Genomic DNA, 27,065 nt, shown 5'->3' with positions numbered 1-27,065 from the left:
CTTGATTGCCCCTAACCGCTTCTGCCTGCCAGCCTGATCACCCCCTAACCACTCCCATGCCAGCCTGATTGATGTCTAACTGCTCCCCTGCCAGCTTGTTTGCCCCCAAGTTCCCTCCTCTGCCAGCCTGGTCACCCCTAACTGCCCTCCTCTGCAGGCTTGATAGCCCTCAACTGCCCTCCCTTGCAGGCCTGGTCCCTTCCAACTGCCCTCCCCTGCTGGCCATCTTGTGGTGGCCATATTGTGTCCACATGGGGGCAGGATCTTTGACCACATGTGGGCAGCCATCTTGTGTGTTGGAGTGATGATCAATCTGCATATTACTCTTTTTTTTTTAAATTTGCCACCTGTGTTTGTTGTTGCATATTACTCTTTTATTAGATAGGATAGAGGCCTGGTGCAGGGGTAGGGGCCAGCTGGTTTACCCTGAAGGGTGTCACAGTTCAGGGTGGGGGTTTCCTTGGGGCATGAGGTGGCCTGAGCAAGGGGCTTGTGGTGGTTTTCAGGCTGGCCACGCCCCCCGATGACCCAAGTGGAGACCCTGGTATCTGGGGTTTATTTATCTTCTATAATTGAAACTTTGTAGCCTGGAGCAGAGCCAAGCCTCCTGCTTGCTCCATGGCTGCAGCCATTTCTGTTGGAATTTATTTATCTTCTATAATTGAAACTTTGTAGCCTTGAGTGGAGGCCTGGGCCCACCAGGTTATGCGGAAAGCTTGGCTTTCTCCATCACTGGGGAAACCCAAGCCTCCCTCCTGCTCTCTATGGCTGCAGCCATCTTGGTTGGGTTAATTTGCATACACGATCCTCATTGTCTTGTGGGTGTAGCTTGTGGGTGTAGTGCAGTGATGGTTAATTTGCATATTACTTTTTTATTAGATAGGATGAAGGCATGATTCCTTGGAGGGGATGTCTTCTATTTTGAACTTACAACCTAGCTAAAATTATTAAATATAGTTTACTTGTAAGAAATGAAATTTCTTGGTATGTGAGAGCAAGACTGGGTATATTTGGAATATGGAAATTTACACAGGTGAAGGAAAAAATTTAATGACTCTATTCTGTCACTACTTCGGCCGTATCTGGAATTGCGGCATGAAATATACCAAGGTAACTATTACAATAGCTTTTCAATTGCAGAAACTTTATTACTACATAAAACAAGAGTTTTCAGAATAATTTGAACAAATAGAGGCTTGTCAAAATGTTGGTTTTTTTTTCCATTTTTTTTTTCATTTTTTATTGTTTAAAGTATTACAAATAGTAGTACATCTGTCTCCCTCCCCCCACCCTGCATTGGCCTCCCCTACACCCCAGCACATGCCCTCACTCCACCCCCCCAGTGTCTTGCATCTGTTGGTTATGCTTATATGCATGCATACAAGTCTTCAATTGATCTCTTACCTCACCACCACCCCCCCAGCCTTCCCGCTGGAATTTGACAATCTGTTCGATGCTTCTCTACCTCTATTTGTTAATCAGGTTATAATGTTCTTTATTATCCATAAATGAGTGAAATCATGTGATATTTATATTTCTCTGACTGGCTTATTTCGCTTAGCGTAATGCTCTCCAGTTCCATCCATGCTGCTGCAAATGGTAAGAATTCCTTCTTTTTTATAGCAGCATAGTATTCCATTGTATAGATATACCATAGTTTTTTAATCCACTCGTCTGCTGATGGGCACTTAGGCTGTTTCCAAATCTTAGCTATTGTAAATTGTGGTGCTATGAACATAGGGGTGCATATCTCCTTTCTGATTGGTGTTTCTACTTTCTTAGGATACATTCCTAGGAGTGGGATTACTGGGTCAAATGGGAGTTCCATTTTTAGTTTTTTGAGGAAACTCCATACTGTTCTCCACAGTGGGTGCACCAGTCTGCATTCCCACCAGCAGTGCACGAGGGTTCCTTTTTCTCCGCATCCTTGCCAACACTTGTCATTTGTTGATTTGTTGATGATAGCCATTGTGACAGGTGTGAGATGGTACCACATTGTCGTTTTGATTTGTTTTGTTGTGGTTTCTTTTGCTGTGCAGAAGCTTTTTATTTTGATGTAGTCCCATTTGTTTATTTTCTCTTTAGCTTCCCTTGCCCTAGGGGCAGTATCAGTGAAGAAGTTCTTTCGGCATATGTCTGAGATTTTGCTGCTTGTGGATTCCTCTAGTATTTTTATGGTTTCCTGTCTTATGTTTAAGTCCTTTATCCATTTTGAGTTTATTTTTGTGTATGGTGTAAGTTGGTGATCTAGTTTCATTTTTTTGCATGTATCTGTCCAATTTTCCCAACAGCATTTATTGAAGAGACTGTCTTGACTCCATTGTATGTTCATTTCATGCCTCCTTTGTCAAATTATAATTGAACATAGTGGTTTAGGTCAATTTCTGGGTTCTCTATTCTATACCATTGATCTATGTCTGTTCTTTTGCCAGTACCAGGCTGTTTTTTTTAAAATATATATATATTTTATTGATTTTTTACAGAGAGGAAGAGAGAGGGATAGAGAGTTAGAAACATCGATGAGAGAGAAACATCGATCAGCTGCCTCTTGCACACCCCCTCCTGGGGATGTGCCCGTAACCAAGGTACATGCCCTTTACCAGAATCGAACCTGGGACCCTTGAGTCCGCAGGCCGACGCTCTATCCACTGAGCCAAACCGGTTTCGGCACCAGGCTGTTTTGAGAACAGTGGCTTTGTAATACAGCTTGATATCCGGTATTGAGATCCCACCTACTTTGTTCTTTCTTAGGATTGCTGTGGCTATTCGGGGTCTTTTTTAAAAAAATTCCAGATGAATTTTTGGAGAGTTCATTTTAGGTCTGTGAAATATGCCGTTGGTATTTTAATGGGGAGTGCATTGAATCTATACATTGCATTGGATTGTATGAACATTTTAATGATGTTGATTCTACCAGTCCACGAACACAGTATGTTCTTCCATGTGTTTATGTCTTTCTCTATCTCTTTTTTCAGTGTCTTGTAGTTTTCTGAGTATAGGTCTTTTACTTTGTTAAATACCTTCAATTTCTTCGTAGGTATCTTTATTTTTTTGGTGCGATGTAAATGGGATTTTTTTTAGTCTCTCTTTCTGTAAGTTCACTATTGGCGTATAGAAATGCCATAGGTTTTTTAGCGTTAATTTTGTATTCTGCTACATTTCCGAATTCATTTATTAAGTTTAATAATTTTTTGATGGAGTCTTTTGGGTTTTCTATGTACAGTATCATGTCATCTGCAAACAATGACAGTTTTACATCTTCTTTCCAATTTTGGTACCTTTTATTTCTTCTTATTGTCTAATTGCTTTGGCTAGCACTTCAGGAACTATGTCAAACAGGAGTGGTGATAGTGGGCATCCCTGTCTTGTTCTTTTTCTTAGGGGAAATGGTTTTAGTTTTTGCCCATTGAGTATGATGTTGGCTGTATGTTGGTCATGTAAGGCTTTTATTATGTTGAGCTATGATTCCTCTATTCCCATTTTGCTGAGGGTTTTTATCAAGAAAGGGTGTTGGATTTTGTCAAATGCTTTTCCTGCATCAATTGATACCAGCGTTCCCATTGCAGGAAAAATCCTGCAATAGAATTTCCTGCTGCACTCTACCCCGCCTCCGCTCCTCCCTTGTCGCCCGCCCCGCCTTCTCTGCCAGCCCGCCTGCTTTTCCCTTCTCCCCCACCCCACCTTCTCCGCCAGCCCGCTTACTTTTCCCTTCGCCCCCGGCCCCGCCTCCGCTCCGCCCTTGTCGCCCGCCCCGCCTTCTCCGCCAGCCCGCCTGCTTTTCCCTTCTCCCCTGCCTGCTTTTCCCTTCTCCCCCGGCCCTGCCTCCGCTCCGCCCTTGTCCCCCGCCCCGCCTTCTCCGCCAGCCCGCCTGCTTTTCCCTTTGCCCCTGGCCCCGCCTCCGCTCCTCCCTTGTCGCCCGCTCCGCCTTCTCCGCCAGCCTGCCTGCTTTTCCCTTCGCCCCCGGCCCTGACTTCGCTCCTCCCTCCTCCTCCCCCACTCCCCCGGCTTGCTTGCTTCTTTGAAGCTTCACTCCCTTCTGCAGCTCTTGGCTTCTTTCGACGCTGTCTTGATATGCAAATTAGCCGCCATCTTTGTTGGGGTAATTTGCATACTCGTCCTGATTGGCTGGTGGGCGTGGCTTGGCTGGTGGGCATGGCTTGGGTATAGCGAAGGTGTGGTCAATTTGCATATTTGTCTATTATTAGATTAGATGACTATGTGATTTTTATCTCTCAATTTGTTTATGTAATGTATCATGTTTATTGATTTATGGATATTGTACCATCCTTGCATCCCTGGGATCAATCCTACTTGGTAATGGTGTATGATCTTTCTGATGTACTGCTAGATCCGATTTGCTAGAATTTTGTTGAGGATTTTGGCATCTATGTTCATGAGGGATATTGGCCTGTAATTCTCTTCCGTTGGGTTGTCTTTATCTGGTTTTGGTATTAGGGTAATGCTGGCTTCTTTGAATGAGCTTCAAAGTGTTTCTTCCTCTTGAATTTCTTGGAATAGTCTGAGGAGGATAGATTTTAGTTTTTCCTTGAATGTTTGGTAAAACTTGCCTATGAAGCTGTCTGGCCCCAGGCTTTTGTTTGCTGGAAGCTTTTTGATGACTGCTTCAATTTCTTCCATAGTTTTTGGCCTATTGATATTTTTAGATTCTTTCTGATTGAGTTTTGGAAGGTTGTATTTTTCTAGAAATATGTCTATTTCTTCCAGGTTGTCTAGTTGGAATAGAGTTGTTCATAGTATTTTTTAAAACAATTCTTTGTTTTTCTGTGGTGTCTATTGTTACTTCACATCTTTCATTTCTGATTTTGTTTATTTGGGTCCTCTCTCTTTGCTTCTTTGTGAGCCTAGTTAGAGGTTCATCAGTCTTGTTTATCCTTTCAAAGAAGCAGCTCTTGGTTTCATTGATCTTTTGTATTGTTTTTTGGTCTCTGTGTTACTTATTTGTACTCTGATCTTTATTATCTCCTTCCTTCTGCTCACTCTGGGCTTTTTGTTGCTCTCTTTCTAATTATTTATGTTGTATAGTTAGATGATTTACTACCATTTTTCCTTTTCTTTTTTTTTTTTTGAGGTAGGCCTGTAGAGCTATAAACTTCCCTCTTAGGACTGCTTTCATTGTGTCCCATAGATTTTGGATTGTTGTCATTGTCATTAGTTTCCAGGATGTTTTTAATTTCTTATCAGCCGTGTTTAATTTGCCAATTCTGGGTGGATGTTATTTGATTTAGTTGTTTTTTCTATCTGCTCTGTGAGAAGGCACGGGACACGTCCGTCTATTCTGTCTCCATTTTGTCTCCCCCCTGGACAAACTTTTTGGGAGCCCGGAGCTGGGGAAGCTGGCATCTTGGTGTTCTTGTGTTCACCGCCAAGGCAGCAGGTCCCTGGCCGGTGTGGCTGTAGGGTCCTGGTGGTGATTTAGGGCTCTTGGGTGGAGGTAAGGTCACAACCACTCTCCCCTTCAAGATGGCCTGATCTCTGCAGCAAAGCCGGCCGCCCAGGAGAGATTGCAGTGGTTGCAGAGGCTGCCTGGCTAGTGGAGCCTCGTCCACTAACCCCCAACAGTCCTGCAGAATAACTGTCCCTCATTCAAACACACACGCCCCACATGTCCATGCACTCCCTTTTCGCTCCCTCACTCAATCACACTCTCTTCCTCACTGACATCCTCTCATCCACCATCTTGGATTCTCTTTATGGAGATTTTTAAAAAAATAAATCTTTATTGTTCAGATTATTACAATTGTTCCTCTCCCCCCATAGCTCCCCTCCAACCGGTTCCCACCCCACCCTCTGCCCTTACCCTCCCCCCTCCACTGTCCTCATCCATAGGTGTACGATTTTTGTCCAGTATCTTCCCATACCCCCCACACCCCTTTCCCCCCGAGAATTATCAGTCCACTCCCTTTCAATGATCCTGATTCTATTATATTCACCAGTTTATTCTGTTCATCAGATTTTTTATTCACTTGATTTTTAGATTCACTTGTTGATAGATATGTATTTGTTGTTCATAATTTTTATCTTTACCTTTTTCTTCTTCCTCTTCTTAAAGAATACCTTTCAGCATTTCATATAATACTGGTTTGGTGTTGATGAAGTCCTTTAGCTTTTTCTTATCTTTGAAGCTCTTTATCTGCCCTTCAATTCTGAATGATAATTTTGCTGGCTAGAGTAGTCTTGGTTGTAGGTTCTTGGTATTCATCACTTTGAATATTTCTTGCCATTCCCATCTGGCCTGCATAGTTTCTGTTGAGAAATCAGCTGACAATCGTATGGGTGTTCCCTTGTAGGAAACTGTTTTTCTCTTGCTGCTTTTAGTATTCCCTCTTTGCCTTTTGTCCTTGGCATTTTAATTATGATGTGTCTTGGTGTGGTCCTCTTTGGATTCCTTTTGTTTGGAGTTCTCTATGCTTCCTGGACTCATAAGTCTTTTTCTTTCCCAGGTGGGGGAAGTTTTCAGTCATTATTTCTTCAAATAGGTTTTCAGTATCTTGCTCTCTCTTTTCTTCTGGCACCCCCATAATTCGGATGTTGGTACGCTTGAAGTTGTCCCAGAGGCTCGTTACACTATCTTCATATTTTTGGATTATTTTTTCTTTTTGCTTTTCCAGTTCTGTGTTTTTTGCTTCTTTGTATTTCAAATCTTTGACTTGATTCTTGCGATCCTCAAGTCTGCTGTTGGATATCTGTATATTATTTTTTATTTCAGTCAGTGTATGCTTAATTTCTAGTTGGTCCTTTTTCATATCCTCGAGGGTCTCACTAAATTTATCGGCCTTTTCTAGGAAATTCTTGAAAACCTTATAACTATGGTTTTGAACTCTATATCCAGTCGTTTGCTTTCCTCCATTTCTTTCATTTGTGACCGGTTTCTTTATCTCTGCATTTTGGCTGCTTCCCTGAGTTGATAGAGTGGCTTTGTGTGCTAGGTGTCCTATAGGGCCCAGTGGCTCAGCCTCCCCAGTTACCTGAGGTGGACACTCTTGGTGCACCCCTTTGTGGGCTGTGTGCACACTCTTGTTGTAGTTAAGCCTTGATTGTTGTTGGTATCACTGGGAGGAATTGACCTCCAGGCCAATTGGCTGTGAGCATCAGCTGTGTCTATGCTGGGAGAACTTCTGTGATGGAGACACCCATTTTGAGGCAAGACTTGCTTCAGTGGGGCTTTGGTGCTCACCTAGTCAGCCCTCTGAGTGTGTGCCTTATGGATCTGAGGATTTGTAATGTGGATGGTCCTACTCTGACCCCTGGGTACACTGGCTCTTGGATTGCCAAGGAGGTGCTAATTTAGCCTCTGCCTGAGGCCACCCAGCAGGAGCTATGGAGAGATCTGCAGATTCCTCTTCTTTGTTTGGGTTTTGGAGGTGCCCAGATGAGGCCCAGCTGTGAAGCAATGCTGTGGGGCCTTGGGCCTTCTTTTGGATGTTCTGGGTCTTTCTGATTCAGCTGCAGTTTGTTAGGTAAGTTTAGATTTCAAAGGACCAGGCCATTCCTATGCAAAAGCCTCTGTGCACAGCTTGGATGGGGCGGAGTCTCTGGGTGTAGCAAACAGCAATGGCTTCCCGTCAGCCCTGCCCTAAGAGGCCCCCGGGTCTCAGTGTCCCTCGGTAATCACTGCAAGCACCTCTGAGAGAAAGCTGCCCTCGAGTTCTGCCCTCTGCCAGACAGTCCAGTTTCTCCCCATATGAGTCTGGTCCCCAGAGTCTCTCCTGGAACTGGAGTTCAGAGCAGTCGGGAGCTTGTGCCTCCCTCCCGATTGGGAAAGCCAGCCGTGTATTCAGTTGCCAGCCCTCTCCACGCGCGCGCCTCCGTACCACTGCACTTTACTTCCGCGCCTCCTCTGAGTCTCAGTGAGCTTTTCTCTTCCCTTCTAGTTGTAGAATTTCCACTTAGCCAGCCTTTCTGTGGTTCTGCATGATGTTCGTTTTGTCTTTTAGTTGTAGTTTTCAAGTTGTTGTGTAAGGCAGCAAGTTCAGGTGTTTACCTATGCCGCCATCTTGGTTTCTCCTCTTTTTGGAGATTTTTGATGGTTGTTTCAATTTCTTCACTGCTGATTGGTTTATTTAGCTTTTCGAGTTCTTCATTATTTAGTCTAGATAGGTTAAATATTTCTATGAACTTATCCATTTATTCTAGGTTATTGAATTTGGTGGCATAAAGGCTTTCATAATATTCTAGTATGATCCTCTGTGTATCTGTGATATCTGTGGTGATTTCTCCTCTCTCATTTCTGATTTTGTTTATATGAGTCATTTCCCTTTTTTCCTTAGTGAGTCTAGCCAGGGGTTTGTCAATTTTATTAATCTTTTCAAAGAACCACCTCTTTATTTTATTGATTTTTTGGTATAGTCTTTTTATTTTGTATTTCATTTAATTCTGCTCTAATTTTTATTATTTCCTTTCTTCAGCTAACCTTTAGTTGCTTTTGTTCTTCTTTCTCTAGTCTTTTAAGGTGTGATGTTAGGTTGTTTACTTGGAATTTCTCTTGTTTCTTGAGACAGGCCTGTAATGATACAAACTTCCCTCTTATTACTGCATCCCAGAAGTTTTGGTATGTTATCTTACAATTCTCATTTGTATCTGTATATCTTTTGATCTTATCTTTTATTTCTACTTTGACTAAGTCATTTTTAGTAGTATATTGTTTAATCTCCACGTATTTGTAGGTTGTTTTTTTTTTTACCTCCTTTTTGCAGCTGATTTCTAATTTCAAGGCATCATGGTCAGAAAATGTGCTTGGAATAATTTTATTGCTTTTGAATTTGTTGATGCTTATTCTGTAACCCAACATATGGTCTATATTTGAGTATGTTCCATGTTCACTGGAGAAGAAAGTATAGTCTGATGTTCTGGGATGAAATGTTTTATAAATGTCGATTATATCCATTTGGTCTAGTGTTTCATTTAAGGCTGATATTTCTTTATTGATTTTTTGTTTGGTTGATCTGTCTAGAGTTGTCAATGGAGTATTAAGGTCTCCAACTATAATTGTGTTTTGATCTGTTTCTCCCTTTAGTTCTGTGAGTAGCTATTTAATATATTTCGTTGCTCCCTGGTTGGGCACATATATATTAAGAAGTGTTATGTTTTCTTGATGTATGTTTCTTTTATCATTATAAAGTGTCCATCTTTATCTCTTGTTATCTTGAGATCTATTTTGTGAGGTAAAAGTATGGCTACACCTGCTTTTTTGTGTGTATGTTATTTGCTTGGAGAATCATTTTCCACCCTTTTACTTTGAATATACCTTTGTCTCTGCTGTTTAGATGTGTCTCTTGTAGGCAGTATATGGTTGGGTTTTGTTTTTTGATCCATTCTGCTACTCTGTGCCTCTTTACTGGTGAATTTAGACCATTTACTTTTATGGTAATTATTGATATACTAGCAGCCCGTTTGCACGAAGATTCGTGCAATAGACCTTCATTCATCTGGCTGCCTGCACCAGTTTTCTGCTGGCACCGGGGACCCAGGCCTTGGCTGTGACCACCGCCTTCTGCCTTCTTTCAGGGTCGGGGCTTGGCCCTGGGCGGCGGCCTTGGCTCTGCTGCACCCCAGCCTCCCTGCTACGGATTGTAGGAGCCGACCCCCATGGTTGCCTGCAATCCATGCAGGCTCCCCGCTGGTGGCCAAGGTCAGGAAAGCCTCCGCCCCAGGCTTTCCCGACCTTGGACTCCGCCACACCCCAACTTCCCTGCAACAGTTTCCTGGTGGGCGTGGCGAAGGTACGGTCAATTTGCATATTACTCTATTATTAGGTAGGATGAGGATTTCCTATGGCCTTTTTATCTTTTGTTTTCTGGTAACTCCGTGCCTTTATTGGTTCTTTTCCTTTATGTTTCTGTCTGTTGTTTTTGTTTGATGGCATTCCGTACATCTTTCCTCTGTTTCCTCTTTTTTTAAGCTATATGTTTTGTTTGGGGGGTTTCTGTGTGTGGTTGCCATTCGTTTTATAAAAAGTAAAATTGCATATATACCATAGTTTTTTCCCTTTTGAGTGCATCTGGTCTTGCTCTTCCTTTGCCTGTTCATGCCTGTCCCTCTTCCCCTTGTATGTTTTTGTTGTCACAAATTATCCCTATTTATGCTGATTTTTTTTGGCAATCCTACTGGTAGTGTTATGACCTTATGTTCTTTGTTTCAGGTAGAAAATCTCCCTTGAGTATTTCCTGCAATGGAGGTTTTCTAGTGATCAAATCCCTCAGCTTCTGTATGTCTGGGAATGTTCTTGTTTTTCCTTAATATTTAAAGGATAATTTTGCTGGATATAATATGCATGGTTGGTAATTTCTCTCTTTCAGACATTTGAATATCTAGTCCCACTCTATTCTGGTTTGCAGAGTTTCTGCTGAGAAGTTGGGTGAAATTCTGATGGGTTTTTCTTTGTATGTTACTTCCTTCTTTTCCCTGGATTCTTTGAGGATTTTTTCTTTGTCACTAATTTTTGACAGCTTCATTACCAAGTGCTTTGGAGAGGGCCTCCTTGGATTGAGGTAACTAGGTGTTCTGTTTGCTTTTTAGATTTGAGGATCTAGTTTTTTCCAATAGATTTGGGAAGTTTTCATCAACTATTTGTTTTAATAGACTCTCCATTCCATAATCTCTCTCTTACTCCTCTGCTGTGCCTATATGATTCTGATGTGTGTGTGGTTTTTTTTAATGCAATCAAGAGAGGTCTCTTAGGGCTATTTTGTATTTCTTTATTCTCAGATCTCTCTCTTCTTCCCTCTGCATCATTTCTTGATTCCTGTATATAATATGACCAGTTCTTTCCTCTAACTGGTTGATTCTGTTTTCTATGCTCATCAGCTCACTCTTAATTTCTTTCATTGCCTGCTTCATTTCCAGGATTTCTGCTTTTGATACTTTTTTTAAAATTTTAATTTCTTTGGAGAAATACTCATTTTGTTCATTGATTTGTTTTCTTTTATTTATTTATTTATTTATTTATTTATTTATTTTTAATTTTTTTTTAATTTCTTTATTGATTAAGGTGTCACATATTTGTCCTCATCCCCCCATTCCCATCCCACCCCTCTCCCCACGCATGCCCCAATCCCCTGTTGAACTTAACCGTTGGATAGGCTTATATGCATGCATACAGGTCCTTTGGTTGAACTCTCCCCCTCCCCCCCACCCTCCCCCTACCCTCCCCTATCCTCCCTCTGAGGCCCGATAGTCCGATCGATGCCTCCTTGCTTCTGGTTCTGTTCTTGTTCCTCAGTCTATGTTGTTCATCATTTCCCCTAGATGAGCGAGATCATATGTCACTAGATATATACTAATAAGAACTGAATGTGAGACGAGCAATAATAGTTATGCTGACAGGCAAATGAATCAATCTGTAGCGAGCTTCCCCCTGGACCAACAGTTCTTTTGAGACCCAATTTCAATGTCCCGTAGTTCCTTATGTGTACATGTCAGCACTGACCCCTCAGCTCTGGATGGTGGACAAATGGTGGTAATGGAGGTCCGACTCCCTCTGGTTTGGTCTCGGCCGAACCCAGGGGCACGGCGTCACCCGGACTAAGGGGCACGTGGCCTCACCCATACCCAAGGGGCGCGTGGTCTCACCCGGGCCTGGGACCCAGCCTCACCGGGATGGATCCAGGGGCGCACGGCCTCACCCGGACCCAGGATCTGGCTTCACCCGTACCCAGGGACGCTTGGCCTCTCCCAGACCCAGGGGCACGTGGCCTCACCCGGGCCTAGGTGCACGAGGCCTCATCCAGATCCAGGGACACATGGTCGCACCCGGACCCAGGGATGCTTGGCCTCTCCCAGACCCAGGGCCACTTGGGCTCACCCGGGCCTAGGTGCACGAGGCCTCACCCGGATCCAGGGACACATGGTCTCACCCGGACCGAGGGATGCTTGGCCTCTCCCAGACCCAGGGCCACTTGGGCTCACCCGGGCCTAGGTGCACGAGGCCTCATCCGGATCCAGGGACACATGGTCGCACCCGGACCCAGGGACGCTTGGCCTCTCCCAGACCCAGGGCCACTTGGGCTCACCCGGGCCTAGGTGCACGAGGCCTCACCCAGATCCAGGGACACATGGTCTCACCCGGACCCAGGGACGCTTGGCCTCTCCCAGACCCAGGGCCACTTGGGCTCACCCGGGCCTAGGTGCACGAGGCCTCACCCGGATCCAGGGACACATGGTCTCACCCGGACCCAGGGACGCTTGGCCTCTTCCAGATCCAGGGACGCATGGTCTCACCCGGACCCAGGGACTTGTGGCCTCACCCGGGCCTAGGTGCACGAGGCCTCACCCGGATCCAGGGACACACGGTCTCACCCGGACCCAGGGACGCCTGGCCTCCCCCAGACCCAGGGGCACGTGGCCTCACCCGGGCCTAGGCGCACGAGGCCTCACCCGTATCCAGGGACACACGGTCTCACCCGGACCCAGGGACGCCTGGCCTCCCCCAGACCCAGGGGCACGCGGCCCCACCTGGGCCTAGGTGCACGAGGCCCCACCCGGATCCAGGGACACATGGTCTCGCCCGGACCTAGGGGTGCGTGGCCTCTCTCAGACCCAGGGGCACGTGGCCTCACCTGGACCTAGGTGCACGAAGCCACCCGGACCCAGGGGCGCGTTACCTCTCTCAGACCCCTGGTCGCGTGGTCTCACCCGGATCCAGGGGCTCACGGCCTCACCCATACTCGGGACCCAGCCTTACCCGGATCCAGGGGCCCACGGCCTCACCCGGACCCAGGGTTCAGATTCGCCCGGACCCAGGGGCACATGGCCTCACCCGAACCCGGAATCCAGCTTCACCTGGACCCAGGGGCGTGTGGCCTCACCCAAACCCAGGGGTGTGAGGCCTCACCTAGACCCAGAGGTGTGTGACCACATCTGAGCCCAGAGGCTCACAGGCTCGCCTGGACTCGGGTCTCAGCGGGGTTTCGTCTTCTTGATCCCAATTCCTGTTGGTCAATTCCCTCTCAGCAATTCCTTCGGTCATTTTCTCAGAGCTCCAGGGCGGCTGCCGCAGAACTCGTTGGGCGGCGGGCTCGGCAAGGCTCCGGTGTGCCCGGTGCCCGGCGGTGGGCTGGTCCGGTGTCGCTGCGTCGGCCCTTGGGTCTGCAACGGTGGCCAGTCGCTGAGCGTGCGCACCTGGCCACTTCGGGGCATTGAGATTCTTGAAGGACTCGGAGGTCAGCAAGCACGGAGTCTCCCACCCCATGTCTCCCAGGGGCTCGTCTGTCCGTGCTCGGCAGCGAGTGGAGCCGTCCCCTCAGCCGGAGACCGCCGGGGGAACTGCGCCGAGCACGTTCCAGGCCACCAATGTGTCGCCTGAGCCATAGTTCTTAAAATGTGGACTTTGGGTCACCGGCATCAGCATCATCCTGCGTACCCCTCTCTTTTATTCTAGTTGTAGAGCATCTGCTCAGCCAGCCCCCCGGTCTTTCTGGCTGGTGTCTGCTCTGCTCTCCCGTCGTAGTCTCAATATTGTTGTGGTAGGCAACGATCAGGCTGCCGCCCTATGTCTCCATCTTGGTCCTCCTTTGTACAGTTAAGTCTTGATTGTTGTTGGTGTCACTGGGAGGAATTGTCCTCCAGGCCAATTGGCCGTGAGGAACCTCTTTGTCCATATAGGAAGAGTTGCTGTGCAGGAGACATGTTTGTGGGCCGGGTCTTGATGCAGCAATGCCTTGGCGCTCACTGAGTCTGCCTCTAGAATGCCTCCCTTATGCAAGTGATTGAAATCTGGTGTCATCTCCCACCAACCATTAGATGCCCTCGTTTCTGGGTCTCTAATGCAGTGTGGGTCAGCCACTACCTGAGGCACTCAGCAGGAAAAAGCTTCTGCTCAGCTTGGCTGGGGCGGAGCTACAGGGTGGAGCCTACAACCTTGGCTTCCTGTCAGCCCCGCCCTATGAGGCTCCTGTGTCTGTGTCCCTCTGTATTCCTTGCAAACACCTCTGAGAGAAACGCGCCCTGGAATTTCGCCCACTGCCAAACAGTCCAGTCCCTCCCCTAATGAATCTGGACTCCCAGATTCTCGCCTGGAACTGGGTTTCAGTGCAGTTGGAACTGGGTCTCAGCGTAGTCTGGCGTCCCTGTCTCCTTCCCAGCAGGGCCACCCAGTGGCGCAGGCAAAAGTCCGTCCTCTGCGCACCTTCCAGTGCGCGAGTCTGGAGCCGCCGCTTCTCTGTGCCTCCGCCACCACAGCCCAAATTCATTCCCCCAGCGTGCGCCTGGCTTCCCAGGGTTTTGCCCGGAACTGGGGTTTAGTGCTGTCGGAACTGGGGTTCAGCACGGTCCTGAGCTTATGTCTCCTTCCCGCTAGGGCAGTTCAGTGGCGCAGGCAACAGTCCGTCCTTTGCGCCCCTTCCCGTGCGTGCCTCTGGAGCTCTGCCTTCCCCCGCTCCTCTATGCCTGCGCCCCACAGCCCAGATTCATTCCCCCAGCCTGCTCCTGGCTTCCCAGGGTTTCGCCCGGAACTGGCGCTCAGTGCAGTCGGAGCCGGCGCTTAGCGCACTCCGGAGCCTTTATCTCCTTCCTGCCAGTGAATGCCGGCCAGGCCGTCAGCCGCCCCCTCCTCTCCGGCTCCATCCTCCCCGCAGGCGCGCGCTTGTGTCTCCGCCAGTTTCTCCACACCTCAGGCTTTTACGGCTCCCCCGATTGTCCCCGTGGCCCTCTCCTTCCCCCCAGCTGTGGGCATTCCAGTCCGCCAGCTCTCCTGTGGTTCTGGACGATGTCCGTTCTGACCTCTAGTTGTGCCTTTGAAATTGTTGTGCCCGGCTGCAGGTTAGGTGTTTCACCTATGCCGCCATCTTGGTTTCCTCTGATTTGTTTTCTGAGTGTACTAAATTGCCTGTCAGTATTTTCTCACATCTCATTGAGTATTTTCAGAACTGCAATAATGAAATCTCTGTCATTCAGCTCATATAATTCCATGTATTCCAGCCTGTTTTCTGGGGATTTTTCATTTTCTTTCTGGTCATCGTTGTTTTTGTGGTTGTTTATGGTGTTCGCTGTTCTTTGTTTTCCCATTTATCTCTGAGGAGGTCTTTCTACTCTGTTCCAGTAGATGGCGCTGAATTGCAAGATTTTTATCCTCTGTGGCCTTAGAGTTTCGAGCCTCTGTGGCTTCTGTAGGGCTGTACCACCTTTGCTGCTTGGGGGTGAGGTTTATTTTTTTCCTCATAGTAATGGCGCCCCCTGACCTCCACTCGTCCAGCCCAAGCACCCCTCCTGGGGTTCAGTCACAGAGGGAAACTTTCTTCTGCAACAGCTATTGGCCTACAGATAATACACTCCTGGAAACAACTCCCAAGGGCAATGGGAAGTGAGATTTGGGAGTCTAATCAGTGGCAGGCTTTGCGATCTACTTTCTTTGCCTGTAAGCCCGCAGCCAGTCCCAGCCATGGGGAGCAACTCTGTAGTGAGGCTGTCTGCTGAGTAGCCGCTCATACATGCAACTCAGACCCCATTCACAAGTGCTCCCATGGTTCAGACACTCTCTCACTGTTTGTGTGCACAACCACACAATGCCGCTACTCCAGTGGCAACTCCAACAGCTAGCCTCTCACTGGGTTAGCTCTCTGTCCCAACCGGCTGAGGAAAGCGCCCAAAACTGCTACTGCCAATTCCCAGCTGTGCTGCAGATACGCTGCTGCATTGTAGCCGTGTTGAGTTTCCTTTCCTTCTCATCTTTCTGCTTATTCCAAGGAGCCCACCTTAGTTGTTCCATTGTACAGGTCTCTCAGGCGTGCATCGGTGTTGAGCAGGGACTTATTTGTTGAATTATAGGTAGTTATTTTGTTGAAATGTTAGCGGGAGAGGATAGATGAACCTTTACGCCACCATTCCTCTGACATCACTCTTAATTTCTTTTAAAAAAATCTTTATTGTTGAAAGTATTACAGATGTCCCCATTTCCCTAACCCCCCCAATTGCCTCCCTCCACCCAGTTCCTGCCCCATGCCACCCTACTGTCTGTGTCCATAGGTAAGATCTTTGGTTAATCTCTTTTCGCCTCCCCCACCCCCTTCCCTTTGAGATTAGTCAGGCTGTTCCACACTTCCATGCTTCTGATTCTGTTTTATTTACCATTTTGTTAACGAGACTTTTTTATTAGTTTATTTTTATATTTGAATGTTGATATATATGTATTTGTTGCCATTTTCTTGTTCATATTTTTATCCCTCCTTCTCTTCCTCCTCCTCTTCCGTCTTTGTCTCCGTCTCTGTCTTCTAATACCCTTCAACATTTCATATAATATTGATTTGGTGGTGATGAACTCCTTTAGCTTTTTCTTGTTTGTGAATCTCTTTATCTGACCTTCAATTTTAATGAGACCTTTGCTGGGTAGAGTAATCTTGGTTGTAGGTCCTTGCTTTTCATCACTTTGTATATTTCTTACCACTCTCTTCTGGCCTGCAAAGTTTCTTTTGAGAAATCAGCTGACAGTCGTATGGGTGATCCCTTGTAGGTAACTAACTGCTTTTCTCTTGTTGCTTTTAAGATTATTTCTTTGTCTTTAACTCTTCGCATTTAATTCTGACGTGTCTTGGTGTAGGCCTCTTTGGTTTCCTCTTGTTTGGGCTCTCTGGGCTTCCTGGACATGTAAGTCTATTTCTTTCACCAGGTAGGAGAATTTTTCTGTCATTTCTTCAAATAGGTTTTCAGCATTTTGCTCTCTCCCCCTTCTGTCATCCCCCCCCCCCCCCATAATGTGAATATTGGTACACTTGAAGTTGTCCCTGAGGCTCCTTATACTATCTTCATATTTTTGGATTCTTTTTTCTTTTTGCTCTTCTGATTTGGTGTTTTTTACTTCCTCATATTCCAAATGGTTGATTTGATTCTCAGGCTCCTCTACTCTACTGTTGAATCCCTGTAAATTGCTCTTTATTTCAGTTAGAGTGTGCTTAATTTCTGACTGAACCTTTTCATGTCTTTGATATTCTCACCAAGATCCTTGAAAGTCTCATCAAGATCTTTGAGTAACCTTATAACCTGAAAGATCAGACAGAGGGCGAAAAACCAGGACTACAGGCTTTCTTAGAGGAGAAGAAACTGCCGGGCTGTCTCACAAGGGGAGAACAGCAACACATGCAGAGGTGAATACACCGTTTGAGGGGAGGAATGGGGGCTTAGTGTACTTGGCATGCGCTGATTAGTGGCTTAATGTATGGTCCATATAAGGTACATAGTTAGTCACTCGGGGACAAGGGCTTAGGGTATGTGGCAGGTGCTGATTGGTGGTTCAATGTACAGTTCATATAAGGTGCTTGGTTAGGTACTCTGGTATGTCCAGGCTGCAGGTGCAGGTTACGTCATACTCCGCCCACCAGTTGGGGGAAGGGAGGATCTATCATAACCATGGTTTTGAACTCTGAATCCAGTAGTTTGCTTGCTTTCATTTGTGATATGTTTCTTTGTCTCCACATTATGGCTGCTTCCCTGTGTTTGTTTCTATGCATTGGGTAGAGCTACTCTGTCTCCTGGAATTGGTAGAATGGCCTTATATAGTAGGGCCCAGTGGCTCAGGTTCCCCAGTCACCCTGAGCTGGGCACTCTAGGTGCACCCCTTTGTGAGCTATGTGCATAGCTGTGTAGTTGGGTGTTGAATGCTGTTGGCATCACTGGGAGGAATTGACCTCCAGGCCAATTGGCTGTGAGGACCAGCTCTGACTACAGTGGGAGAGCTGCTGTGCAAGAGGTAATAGCCAGCTATGAAGCAAGACAGGCTGGTGCTAATGCCCGGTCTTGGGTTTTTTATTGATAGGTTTTGGCTCACTGTCACCAGCTGCAGCTTGTTTGAGAGATTTTAGCAAAGTCTGAAGCCTGAGCCAGGACAGGCCATTCATATAGAAAAGCTGCTGCAAACACCCTGGGTGCGGCTGCAAATTGGATGGGGTAGGGTCTCAGTGAATCCTCAGGGTGGAGCAAATACTCTAAGCCACACTGATGGAAACTCAGGTATGGCTTGGTGGTAATGAACTCCCTTAGCCCTACTTTGTCTATGAAGCTCCTTATTTCACCTTCAATTTTGAATGATAGCCTTGCTGGGTATAGAATTCTTGGATTCAGTCCCTTGATTTGCATCACTTAGTATATTTCATTCAATTCCCTTCTGGCCTGATGTGTTTCTGTTGAAAAATCAGTTGATAGTCTAATAGGAGATCCCTTAGAGGTAAGTTTCTGTCTCTCTCTGGTAGCCTTTAAGATTCTTACTTTGTCATTGGTGTTTGCCAATTTAATGATGATGTGTCTTGGTGTTGGTCTTTTGGGGTTCATCTTGTTTGGGGCTCTGTGTGCTTCTTGGACTTGTGTGAATTTTTTCTTCCCTATATCAGGAAAGTTTTCTGTCATTATTTCTTCAAACAGGTTTTCTATTCTTTGCTCAGTTTCCTCTAATTCTGCCACCCCTATTATGCGGATGTTGTTTTGTTTCATGTTGTTCCAATGCTCCCTTAGGCTCTCCTGCTTTTTAAGTTTTTATTTTTTTCCCAGTTGTTCCTCTGCTTGGGTGTTTTTTCCTACATTGTCTTCTAGCTCGCTGATCCGTTCCTCAGCTTCTTCTAGTCTACTGTTGATAATTTCCATTGTGTTCTTTATTGCAGCTATGTCATTCTTCATTTCCTTTTGGTTCTTCTTCATTTCCTCTTGATTTTTACACATGTTGCTGAATTTGTCTGCCATCCTTTTGACCATTGCTCTGAATTCTTTCTCTGACAAATTGCTTGCCTCCATTTCATTTACTTCCTTTTCTGGTGATTCCTCCCTTTCGTATGGGGGCTATTTCTTTGTCTCCCTATGTTTGCTCCTCTGAAATGGATGTCTGGTTAGGTGGCTCACTCTCTACTATGTTGACAAAAAGGCACAAAATACAATTCGACAAGACACAACACAGAGGGAACAAAACACGAGTGTATTCATGACACCGATAACCCCAATAAAAGTGAAAACCAGAGAAAAGAGTATTAGGGGAGAGAAAAGATCACTAAAATGATATTGAGAAAAGGAAAAAAAGGTAAGAGAGAAAAGAAAAAAGAAGGGGAAAAATATACATATATGGGGAGAAATCACCACAAAACAAACACATAACAAAATGCAAACAACAAACACCCAGAAAAAAAGGGGGGAACTGAATCTGAAGAGGCAGAGCTCAGCATAGAGGAGGTAGAAAGAGGATGAGTTGATAAGAAGAAAAGTAAAAAAGAAAATAAAAAAAGTAAAAATAAAAATATTTCCCCTTTTATCTATCATCTATCTATCTATCTATCTATCTATCATCTATCTATCTATTCATCTATTTTTGGGAAAGAAGAATAGAGAGCAAGTAGGCTTCAGTTTGGTGAGTGAAACAAATTAAGCAATTAGAAGAAGAGAGAAAAAACAAAAGCATAAAAAATTGGCTAGTGAAGAAAGAGAAAAGAGAAGGGTGCATGGACTTGGAGCAGGGAGTGGAAATTAGATATAAAAGTAAGCCAACAGAGGCTACTATAATAGCAACGTGTAAATAAAGTAGGTAAATTTTTTTTAAAATATATTTTATTGATTTTTTTACAGAGAGGAAGGGAAAGGATAGAGAGTTTAGAAACATTGATGAGAGAGAAACATCGGTCAGCTGCCTCCTGCACACTCCCTACTGGAGATGTGCCCGCAACCAAGGTACATGCCCTTGACCGGAATCGAACCTGCGACCCTTCAGTCTGCAGGCCGATGCTCTATCCACTGAGCCAAACCAGTCAGGGCTAAAGTAGATAAATTTTTTAACAAGGGGTAAAAAGGAAGAGAGATACTAAAGCAGGAACAGGAGAAGAGAAACAGGATGAGAAAGGGAAAAAGGGAGGAAGAAAAGGTTGGCAATAAGGAAAAAGTTAGGTAAAGTAAAATAATGATAAATAATAAAAATAGAATGAAGAACATTAATCCAAAAAAATAAAAGGTTAAAAAAATAAAATAAAATAAAGGAAAAAAAATTTTCCCTTTTCTTTCTTAAGTAAAAGATAAAAAGTAAAAAAGTGAAGTGTGTTGTTCGTTTCAGCTGAGTTATTTTTTTTAAATATTCTTTATTGTTCAGGTTATTACAGATGTCCCTCTTTTTTTTCCCCACCATTGCTCTCTTCCACCCAGTTTCCACCCCACCCCAGGCCCTCTCCACTCCACTGTCCACATCCATAGGTACTGCTTACATGCATATAAGATTTTTGTTCAGTCTCTTCCTACACCACCCTAATATCCCCTTCCCTTCAAGAATTGTCAGTCTGCTCCATTTCCATTCCCCTGATTCTGTTACATTCACCAGTTTATTCTGTTCACCAGATTTTTTTTATTCATTTGATTTTTAGGTTCACTTGTTGATAGATATGTATTTGTTGTCACTTGATAGATATGTATATGTTGTTCATAATTTTTTATCTTTACCTTTTTCTTCTTCCTTTTCTTAAAGAATACCCTTCAGCATTTCATATAATACTGGTTTGGTGGTAATGAACACCTTTAGCTTTTTCTTGTCTGTGAAACTCTTTATCTAACCTTCAATTCTAAATGATAGCTTTGCTGGATAGAGTATTCTTGGTTGTAGGTTCTTGGTATTCATCACTTTGAATATTTCTTGCCACTCCCGTCTGGCCTGCATAGTTTCTGTTGAGAAATCTGCTGACAGTCATATGGGTGCGACCTTGTAGGTAACTAACTGTTTTTCTCTTGCTGCTTTTAATATGCTCTCTTTGTCTTTTGTCCTTGGCATTTTAATTATGATGTGTCTTGGTGTGGTCCTCTTTGGATTCCTCTTGTTTGGGGTTCTCTGCACTTCCTGGACTTGTAAGTCTATTTCTTTCACCAGGTAGGGGAAGTTTTCAGTCATTATTTCTTCAAATAGGTTTTCAGTATCTTTCTCTCTTCTTCTGGCACCCCCATAATTCAGATGTTGGTACGCTTGAAGTTGTCCCAGAGGTTCCTTACACTATCTTCATATTTTTGGATTCTTTTTGCTCTTCCAGTTGGATGTTTTTTGCTTCCTCGTATTTAAAATCTTTGACTTGATTCTTGCGATCCTCTAGTCTACTGTTGAATCTCTGTATATTATTCTTTATTTCAGTCATTGTATGCTTAATTTCTGACTGGTTCTTTTCCATTTTTTTTTTGGCATTCTCACTAAGATCCTTGAAGGTCTCACTAAGTTCCTCGGAGGTTTCTTGAAGATTCTTGAGTAACCTTATAACTGTGATTTTGAACTCTATATCCAGTAGTTTGCTTGCTTCCACTTCTTTCATTTGTGACATGTTTCTTTATCTCTTCATTTTGTCTGCTTCCCTGTGTTTGTTTCTATGTATTGGGTAGCTGCTTAGTCTCCTTGAGTTGATAGACTGGCCTTGGGTAGTAGGTGCCCTATAGGGCCCAGTGTCTCAGCCTCCCCAGTCACCTGAGGTGGACACAGTTGGTGCACCCCTTTGTGGGCTGTGTGCACAGTCTTGTTGTAGTTGAGCCTTGTTTTCTGTTGGTATCACTGGGAGGAATTGACCTCCAGGCCAATTGGCTGTGAGGACCAGCTCTGACTATAGTGGGAGAGCTGCTGTGCAGGAGACACTCTTATGGGGCAGGAGTTGCTCCAGTGGGGCTTTGGTGCTCAGTGCGTCTGCCCCTTGCGTGTGTCACTTATGGATGTGAGGAGTTGTAATCTGGTATGGTCTCACACTGACCACTGGGTACACTGGCTCTTGGATCTCCAAGGAGGTGCAAAGTCAGCCACTGCCTGGGGCCACCTAGCAGGAGCTACAGAGAGATCTGCAGATTCCCTCTTTATTAGATAGGATAAGTCTTAAGTTTTGTATTGATGTATGTCCTAAGGTTCTGGAACAAAATGATTACACATCATTTCTTTCTCTTCCCCTGCTGTATATTTTCTTTTATGTGTTTAGAAAACCAGGGAATATCTCAAACATGTATAGAAATGCATTAAAAAAAATACAAACACCCATGTACTACTCACTGGCCAGATTCAATAAATAAAAACATTTAGCCATGTATACTTTTATGCTCTTTACTTTTTTGAGAAATAAAGCATTAAAGAGTTGATGCCTCTTTTTTATCTTTTTCTAATCCCATTCCTCCCTTCCCTTTTCTTGAGGCCACCTCTATTCTGAGGTTGGTATGAATTCTCCTTGTTACCATAGAAAAGTAATTTCTTAATGAATTTTTACCTATTTTTAAACTTTTGAATTCAAAGGGCAAAGTAACTAATTTTATGGTTTCTCTATCATGAATCATTTCCAATGACTCAAATTGATTTTTTCCTCACTTCTGGGCAAAAGTAGTCAGATTTGAGCTATTGCTAAGACTGTGTTTAACTACATAAAATATTTTTGTTCTCTGATCAGATGTGACATTCATTAAATAGCCTATATAATAAAAGGGTATTGACCCTAACAGCGGAACAACCAGGAACGTCCAGTCGCTGTGATGCACAGTGACCACCAGGGGGCAGACGATCAATGCAGGAGCTGCCCCTTGTGGTCATTGTGCTTCCACAGGGGGAGCCACAAGCTGGGCTGATGGCTGCAAGTTCAGCGGTGGTGGCGGGAGCCTCTCCCACCTCCTCGGCAGTGCTAAGGATGTCCAACTGTGGCTTAGGCCTGCTCCCCACTGCCAGAAGGATGTCTGACTGCCAGCTTAGGCCTGACTACCCGGGGAGCAGGCCTAACCTGGCAGGTGGATATCCCTCAAGGGCTCTAGGGCTGCCAGAGGGATGTCTGACTGCCAGCTTAGGCCCAATCCCTGGGGGGTCGGGTCTATGCCAGCAGGTGAACATCCCCTGAAGGGTCCTGGACTGCAAGAGGGTGCAGGCTGGGCTGAGGGAATCCCCTGAGTGCATGAATTTTCATGTACCAGGCCTCTAGTATATGATAACATTCCTGAAATATCCTTTAAAAAGTCTTCATATTTACCTTCCATATTTAGGGAGAGTGAGAGAGGAGAAGGGACAAACAATGATTTTATTTTCTTTCAGGCCAACTTATTTGAAAAACTAATATTATAAGCTACAAAAAGTGAAGGAAACATATTTAATGTGTGCTAGTAGGACTTGTATCTCTTAGTTTAATAATCTGTACATTTTTGATGCACTGTGTTATGGGCAGCAGCATGAAGAATTTAATGTTATATTGCAAAATGTTTGTGGTTATTTTAGATGTGAGGACAGAGTGATAAAAGAGAAAATCTAACAATTATCTGTGTTGTTTGTTTTGTCAAAATATGCTGCCCAGCTCCAGAGTTTCCTATTTTGGAGAAGCAGAATTGGTTGATACATCTCCACTATATCCGGAAGGATTATGAAGCATGCAAGGTGAGAGATTTAAATGATAGGCAGACTTTGGTTAGGCAGCTGACAGTGTCTGTCACACATAGTGTCTATCCCGCTAATAATGTATGAATTGCTGTTTTCCCATACTTGGAGTATTTGTTAGCCTTTGCTATGATAATGCTGCTTTAGAAACAACTTCAATTGTGGTCTCAAACAACAGATATCTGTTTATTGCTCATGGGCCTTCATATTGGCTGTGGGTTGGCTGGGTTTGACTACAAGTTGTGGGTCAGGTTCAGGTATGTTCCATGTGTCTTCACATTTCAAGACCAGATGAAGGGGCATTCATTATCTGGGACTTGTTAATCTCACAGTGGAGGGCAGATGTTCAACCAGCATAGTATTTTTCACTTTTTGATCTCTGGATAGGTGAAAAATGGTATTTAATTTAATTTTATTTTATAATTCTCTTATTCTGGTGAGCTTGATCATCATTTGTATATTCAAAAACCATCTGTATTTCTTTTCCTCTAAACTGTGTGTATGTTTATCACATACTATATGTTACATATTTGCTGGCAAACAATAGTATTAACATGCAAAATACATCCTTGGTATTGTCTTTTTTGGCATTCAGAGATTTGTAATGTTTCTTTTTTTTTTCTCCTCCTCCTCCTCCTCCTCCTCCTCCTCTTCTCTCTCTCTCTCTCTCTCTCTCTCTCTCTCTCTCTCTCTCTCTCTCTCTCTCTCTCCCTCCCCCCCCCCTCAGAAAACTCAGGCAACAGCTGTGTGCAATTGGATTGTGAGAAGAGGGTTCCTCTTCCCAGGAGGCCCCCTACACAATGGAAGGGATTATATCCTTACATGTACTTTTTAAATTGCTGCCAGACATTCAAAGAATTAGTTTATAAGTTTGCTTGGGATAATTATGTATTATGCTCTTGTAATTCTAAAATATCAAGAGATGTGATACCTTTGTCTCCAAGCACCATAAAGATGTTTGTTTTTTATTGATCCCCAAGGGTGTGAGGTACTATTATAGGTAATGGGGGTAATCCAAATCTGGGTAGAATTTTAATGACAGTGTAGAATACTATCATGTAAGGATATTCTTTGCTCTAGGCCATGGCAGTTCCCTTTTGTATTGACAAGGTCTTAGTTACATTTTCTGTACCTCTCCCAGGGGCAAGTAGTGATAGTAGTGACACCCTTTCTTTGGTGTCCACACAAGCCAGAAACCTCTCTTTAATTTTACACACAAAAGGGCAGTGTTTTGCTTTTGTGTCATACAAAAGGGAAGCTGGGTGGAGACTCCTGTGTAATTATACTTTCTTGCCCCACCCATGATCCTCCTGGATATTATTGGTGACTACATTAGTCAGGGGATCAGCCCACGTAAGGGGTCTTACCCATGAAGGGTCAGGAGCATAAGTCCAAAATACTTCGCCATTTTTCCCAGGTAATATTACCGTACCTCTGATGATTGCTAACATGTTTAGAAAGGAGTTCTCAGGCATTCTTGGGTTTCTGGTTACCTCACAATTTCTTCCCTGAGGTTTGACGTTTTGATTGATGTTTCTCTGTCTCTGGATCTTTTTTTTTTTGATCAGTTTATGTTGTTCACTATATTCCACAAATGAGTGAGATCATGTGATATTTATCTTTCTCTGCCTGGCTTATTTCACTAAGCATAATGTTCTCCATCTCCATCCATGTTGTTGCAAATGGTAAGAGCTCCTTCTTTTTTACTGCAGCGTAGTATTCCATTGTGTAGATGTACCACAGTTTTTTAATCCACTCATCTGCTGACGGGCACTTAGGCTGTTTCCAAATCTTAGCTATGGTGAATTGTGTTGCTATGAACATAGGGGTGCATATATCCTTTCTGATTGATGTTTCTAGTTTCTTGGGATATATTCCTAGAAGTGGGATTACTGGGTCAAATGGGAGTTCCATTTTTAGTTTTTTAAGGAAACTCCATACTCTTCTCCACAGTGGCTGCACCAGTCTGCATTCCCATCAGCGGTGCATGAGGGTTCCTTTTTCTCCGCATCCTCGCCAGCACTTGTCATTTGTTGACTTGTTGATAATAGCCATCCTGACAGGTGTGAGATGGTACCACATTGTTGTTTTGATTTGCACCTCTCTGATGGTTAGTGACTTTGAGCATGTTTTTATGTCTCTTGGCCTTCCTTCTGTCTTCTTTCGAAAAGTGTCTATTTAGATCAGTTGCCCAGTTTTGGATAGGGTTGTTTATCTTCTTTTTGTTAACCTGCATGAGTTCCCTGTAAATGTTGGAGATTAAACCCTTATCATTGATATCATTAGCAAATATGTTCTTCCATGCAGTGGGCTTTCTTGTTGTTTTATTGATGGTTTTCTTTGCTGAACAAAAGCTTTTTATTTTGATATAGTCCCATTTGCTTATTTTTTCTTTAGCTTCCATTGCCCTTAGAGCAGTATCAGTGAAGAAGTTCTTTTGACATAGTCAGAGATTTTTCTGCCTATAGATTCCTCTAGTATTTTTATGGTATCCCATCTTATGTTTAAGTCCTTGATCCATTTTGGGTTTATTTTTGTGTATGGTGTAAATTGGTGGTCTAGATTCATTTTTTTGCATGTATCTGTCCCAACACCATTTATTGAAGAGACTGTCTTAACTCCATTGTATGTTCATGCCTCCTTTGTCAAATATTAATTGAGCATAGCGATTTGGATTGATTTCTCGGTTCTCTATTCTATTCCATTGATCTATATGTCTGTCCTTGTGCCAATACCAGGCAGTTTTGAGAACAGTGGCTTTGTAATATAGCTTGATATCTGGTATTGAGATCCCTACTACTTTGCTCTTCTTTCTCAGGATTGCTGTAGCTATTCGGGGGTCTTTTTTTATTCCAGATGAATTTTTGGAAAGTTCGTTCTATGTCTGTGAAATATGCCATTGGTATTTTAATGGGGAGTGCATTGAATCTATAGATTGCTTTGGGTAGTATGGACACTTTGATGATGTTGATTCTACCAATCCATGAACATGGTATGTTCTTCCATCTGTTTATGTCTTCCTCTATCTCTTTTTTCAGTGTCCTGTAGTTTTCCATGTATAGGTCTTTTACCTCCTTAGTTAAGTTTATTCCTAGGTATCTTAAATTTTTTGGTGTGATGGTAAATGGGATTGCTTTTATAGTCTCTCTTTCTGTAAGTTCATTATTGGTGTATAGAAATGCCATAGATTTCTTGGCATTAATTTTGTTTTCTGCTACATTGCTGAATTCATTTAGTAAGTCTAATAATTTTTTTGAGTCTTTTGGGTTTTCTATGTACAATAGCATGTCATCTGCAAATAAGGACAGCTTTACTTCTTTTCCAATTTGGATGCCTTTTATTTCTTCTTCTTGTCTGATTGCAATGGCTAGTATTTCCAGCACTATGTTGAACAGGAGTGGTGAGAGTGGGCATCCCTGTCTTGTTCCTGTTCTTAGGGGACATGGTTTTAGTTTTTGCCCATTGAATATGATGTTGGCTGTGGGTTTGTTATATATGGCTTTTATTATATTGAGGTATGATCCTTCTATTCCCACCTTTCTGAGAGTTTTTATTAAGAAAGGGTGTTGGATTTTCTCAAATGCTTTTTCTGCATCAATTGATATGACTATGTGATTTTTAACTCTCAATTTGTTTATGTGATGTATCACGTTTATTGATTTGCGAATATTGTACCATCCTTGCATCCCCGGGATAAATCGTACTTGGTCATGGTGTATGATCTTTCTGATGTACTGCT

The 27,065-nt window shown here is 43.9% G+C and overlaps 1 protein-coding gene across 6 annotated transcripts in view; it reads left to right on the top strand.

Annotated features, from left to right (window-relative positions):
* BBS4 (Bardet-Biedl syndrome 4) overlaps positions 1–27,065 on the top strand; it is a 183,494-nt gene that overhangs the window by 79,333 nt on the left and 77,096 nt on the right. For all 6 annotated transcript variants that reach the window (XM_054725064.1, XM_054725061.1, XM_054725059.1 and 3 more), the window contains exon 3: positions 23,247–23,326. In XM_054725064.1, the coding sequence (XP_054581039.1) occupies positions 23,247–23,326 (80 nt within the window). The remainder of the gene's footprint in view (positions 1–23,246; positions 23,327–27,065) is intronic.

The sequence above is a fragment of the Eptesicus fuscus genome, chromosome 2, assembly GCF_027574615.1.
Source record: "Eptesicus fuscus isolate TK198812 chromosome 2, DD_ASM_mEF_20220401, whole genome shotgun sequence".
Taxonomy (NCBI): domain Eukaryota; kingdom Metazoa; phylum Chordata; class Mammalia; order Chiroptera; family Vespertilionidae; genus Eptesicus; species Eptesicus fuscus.
This window is presented reverse-complemented; position numbering and strand designations above follow the sequence as displayed.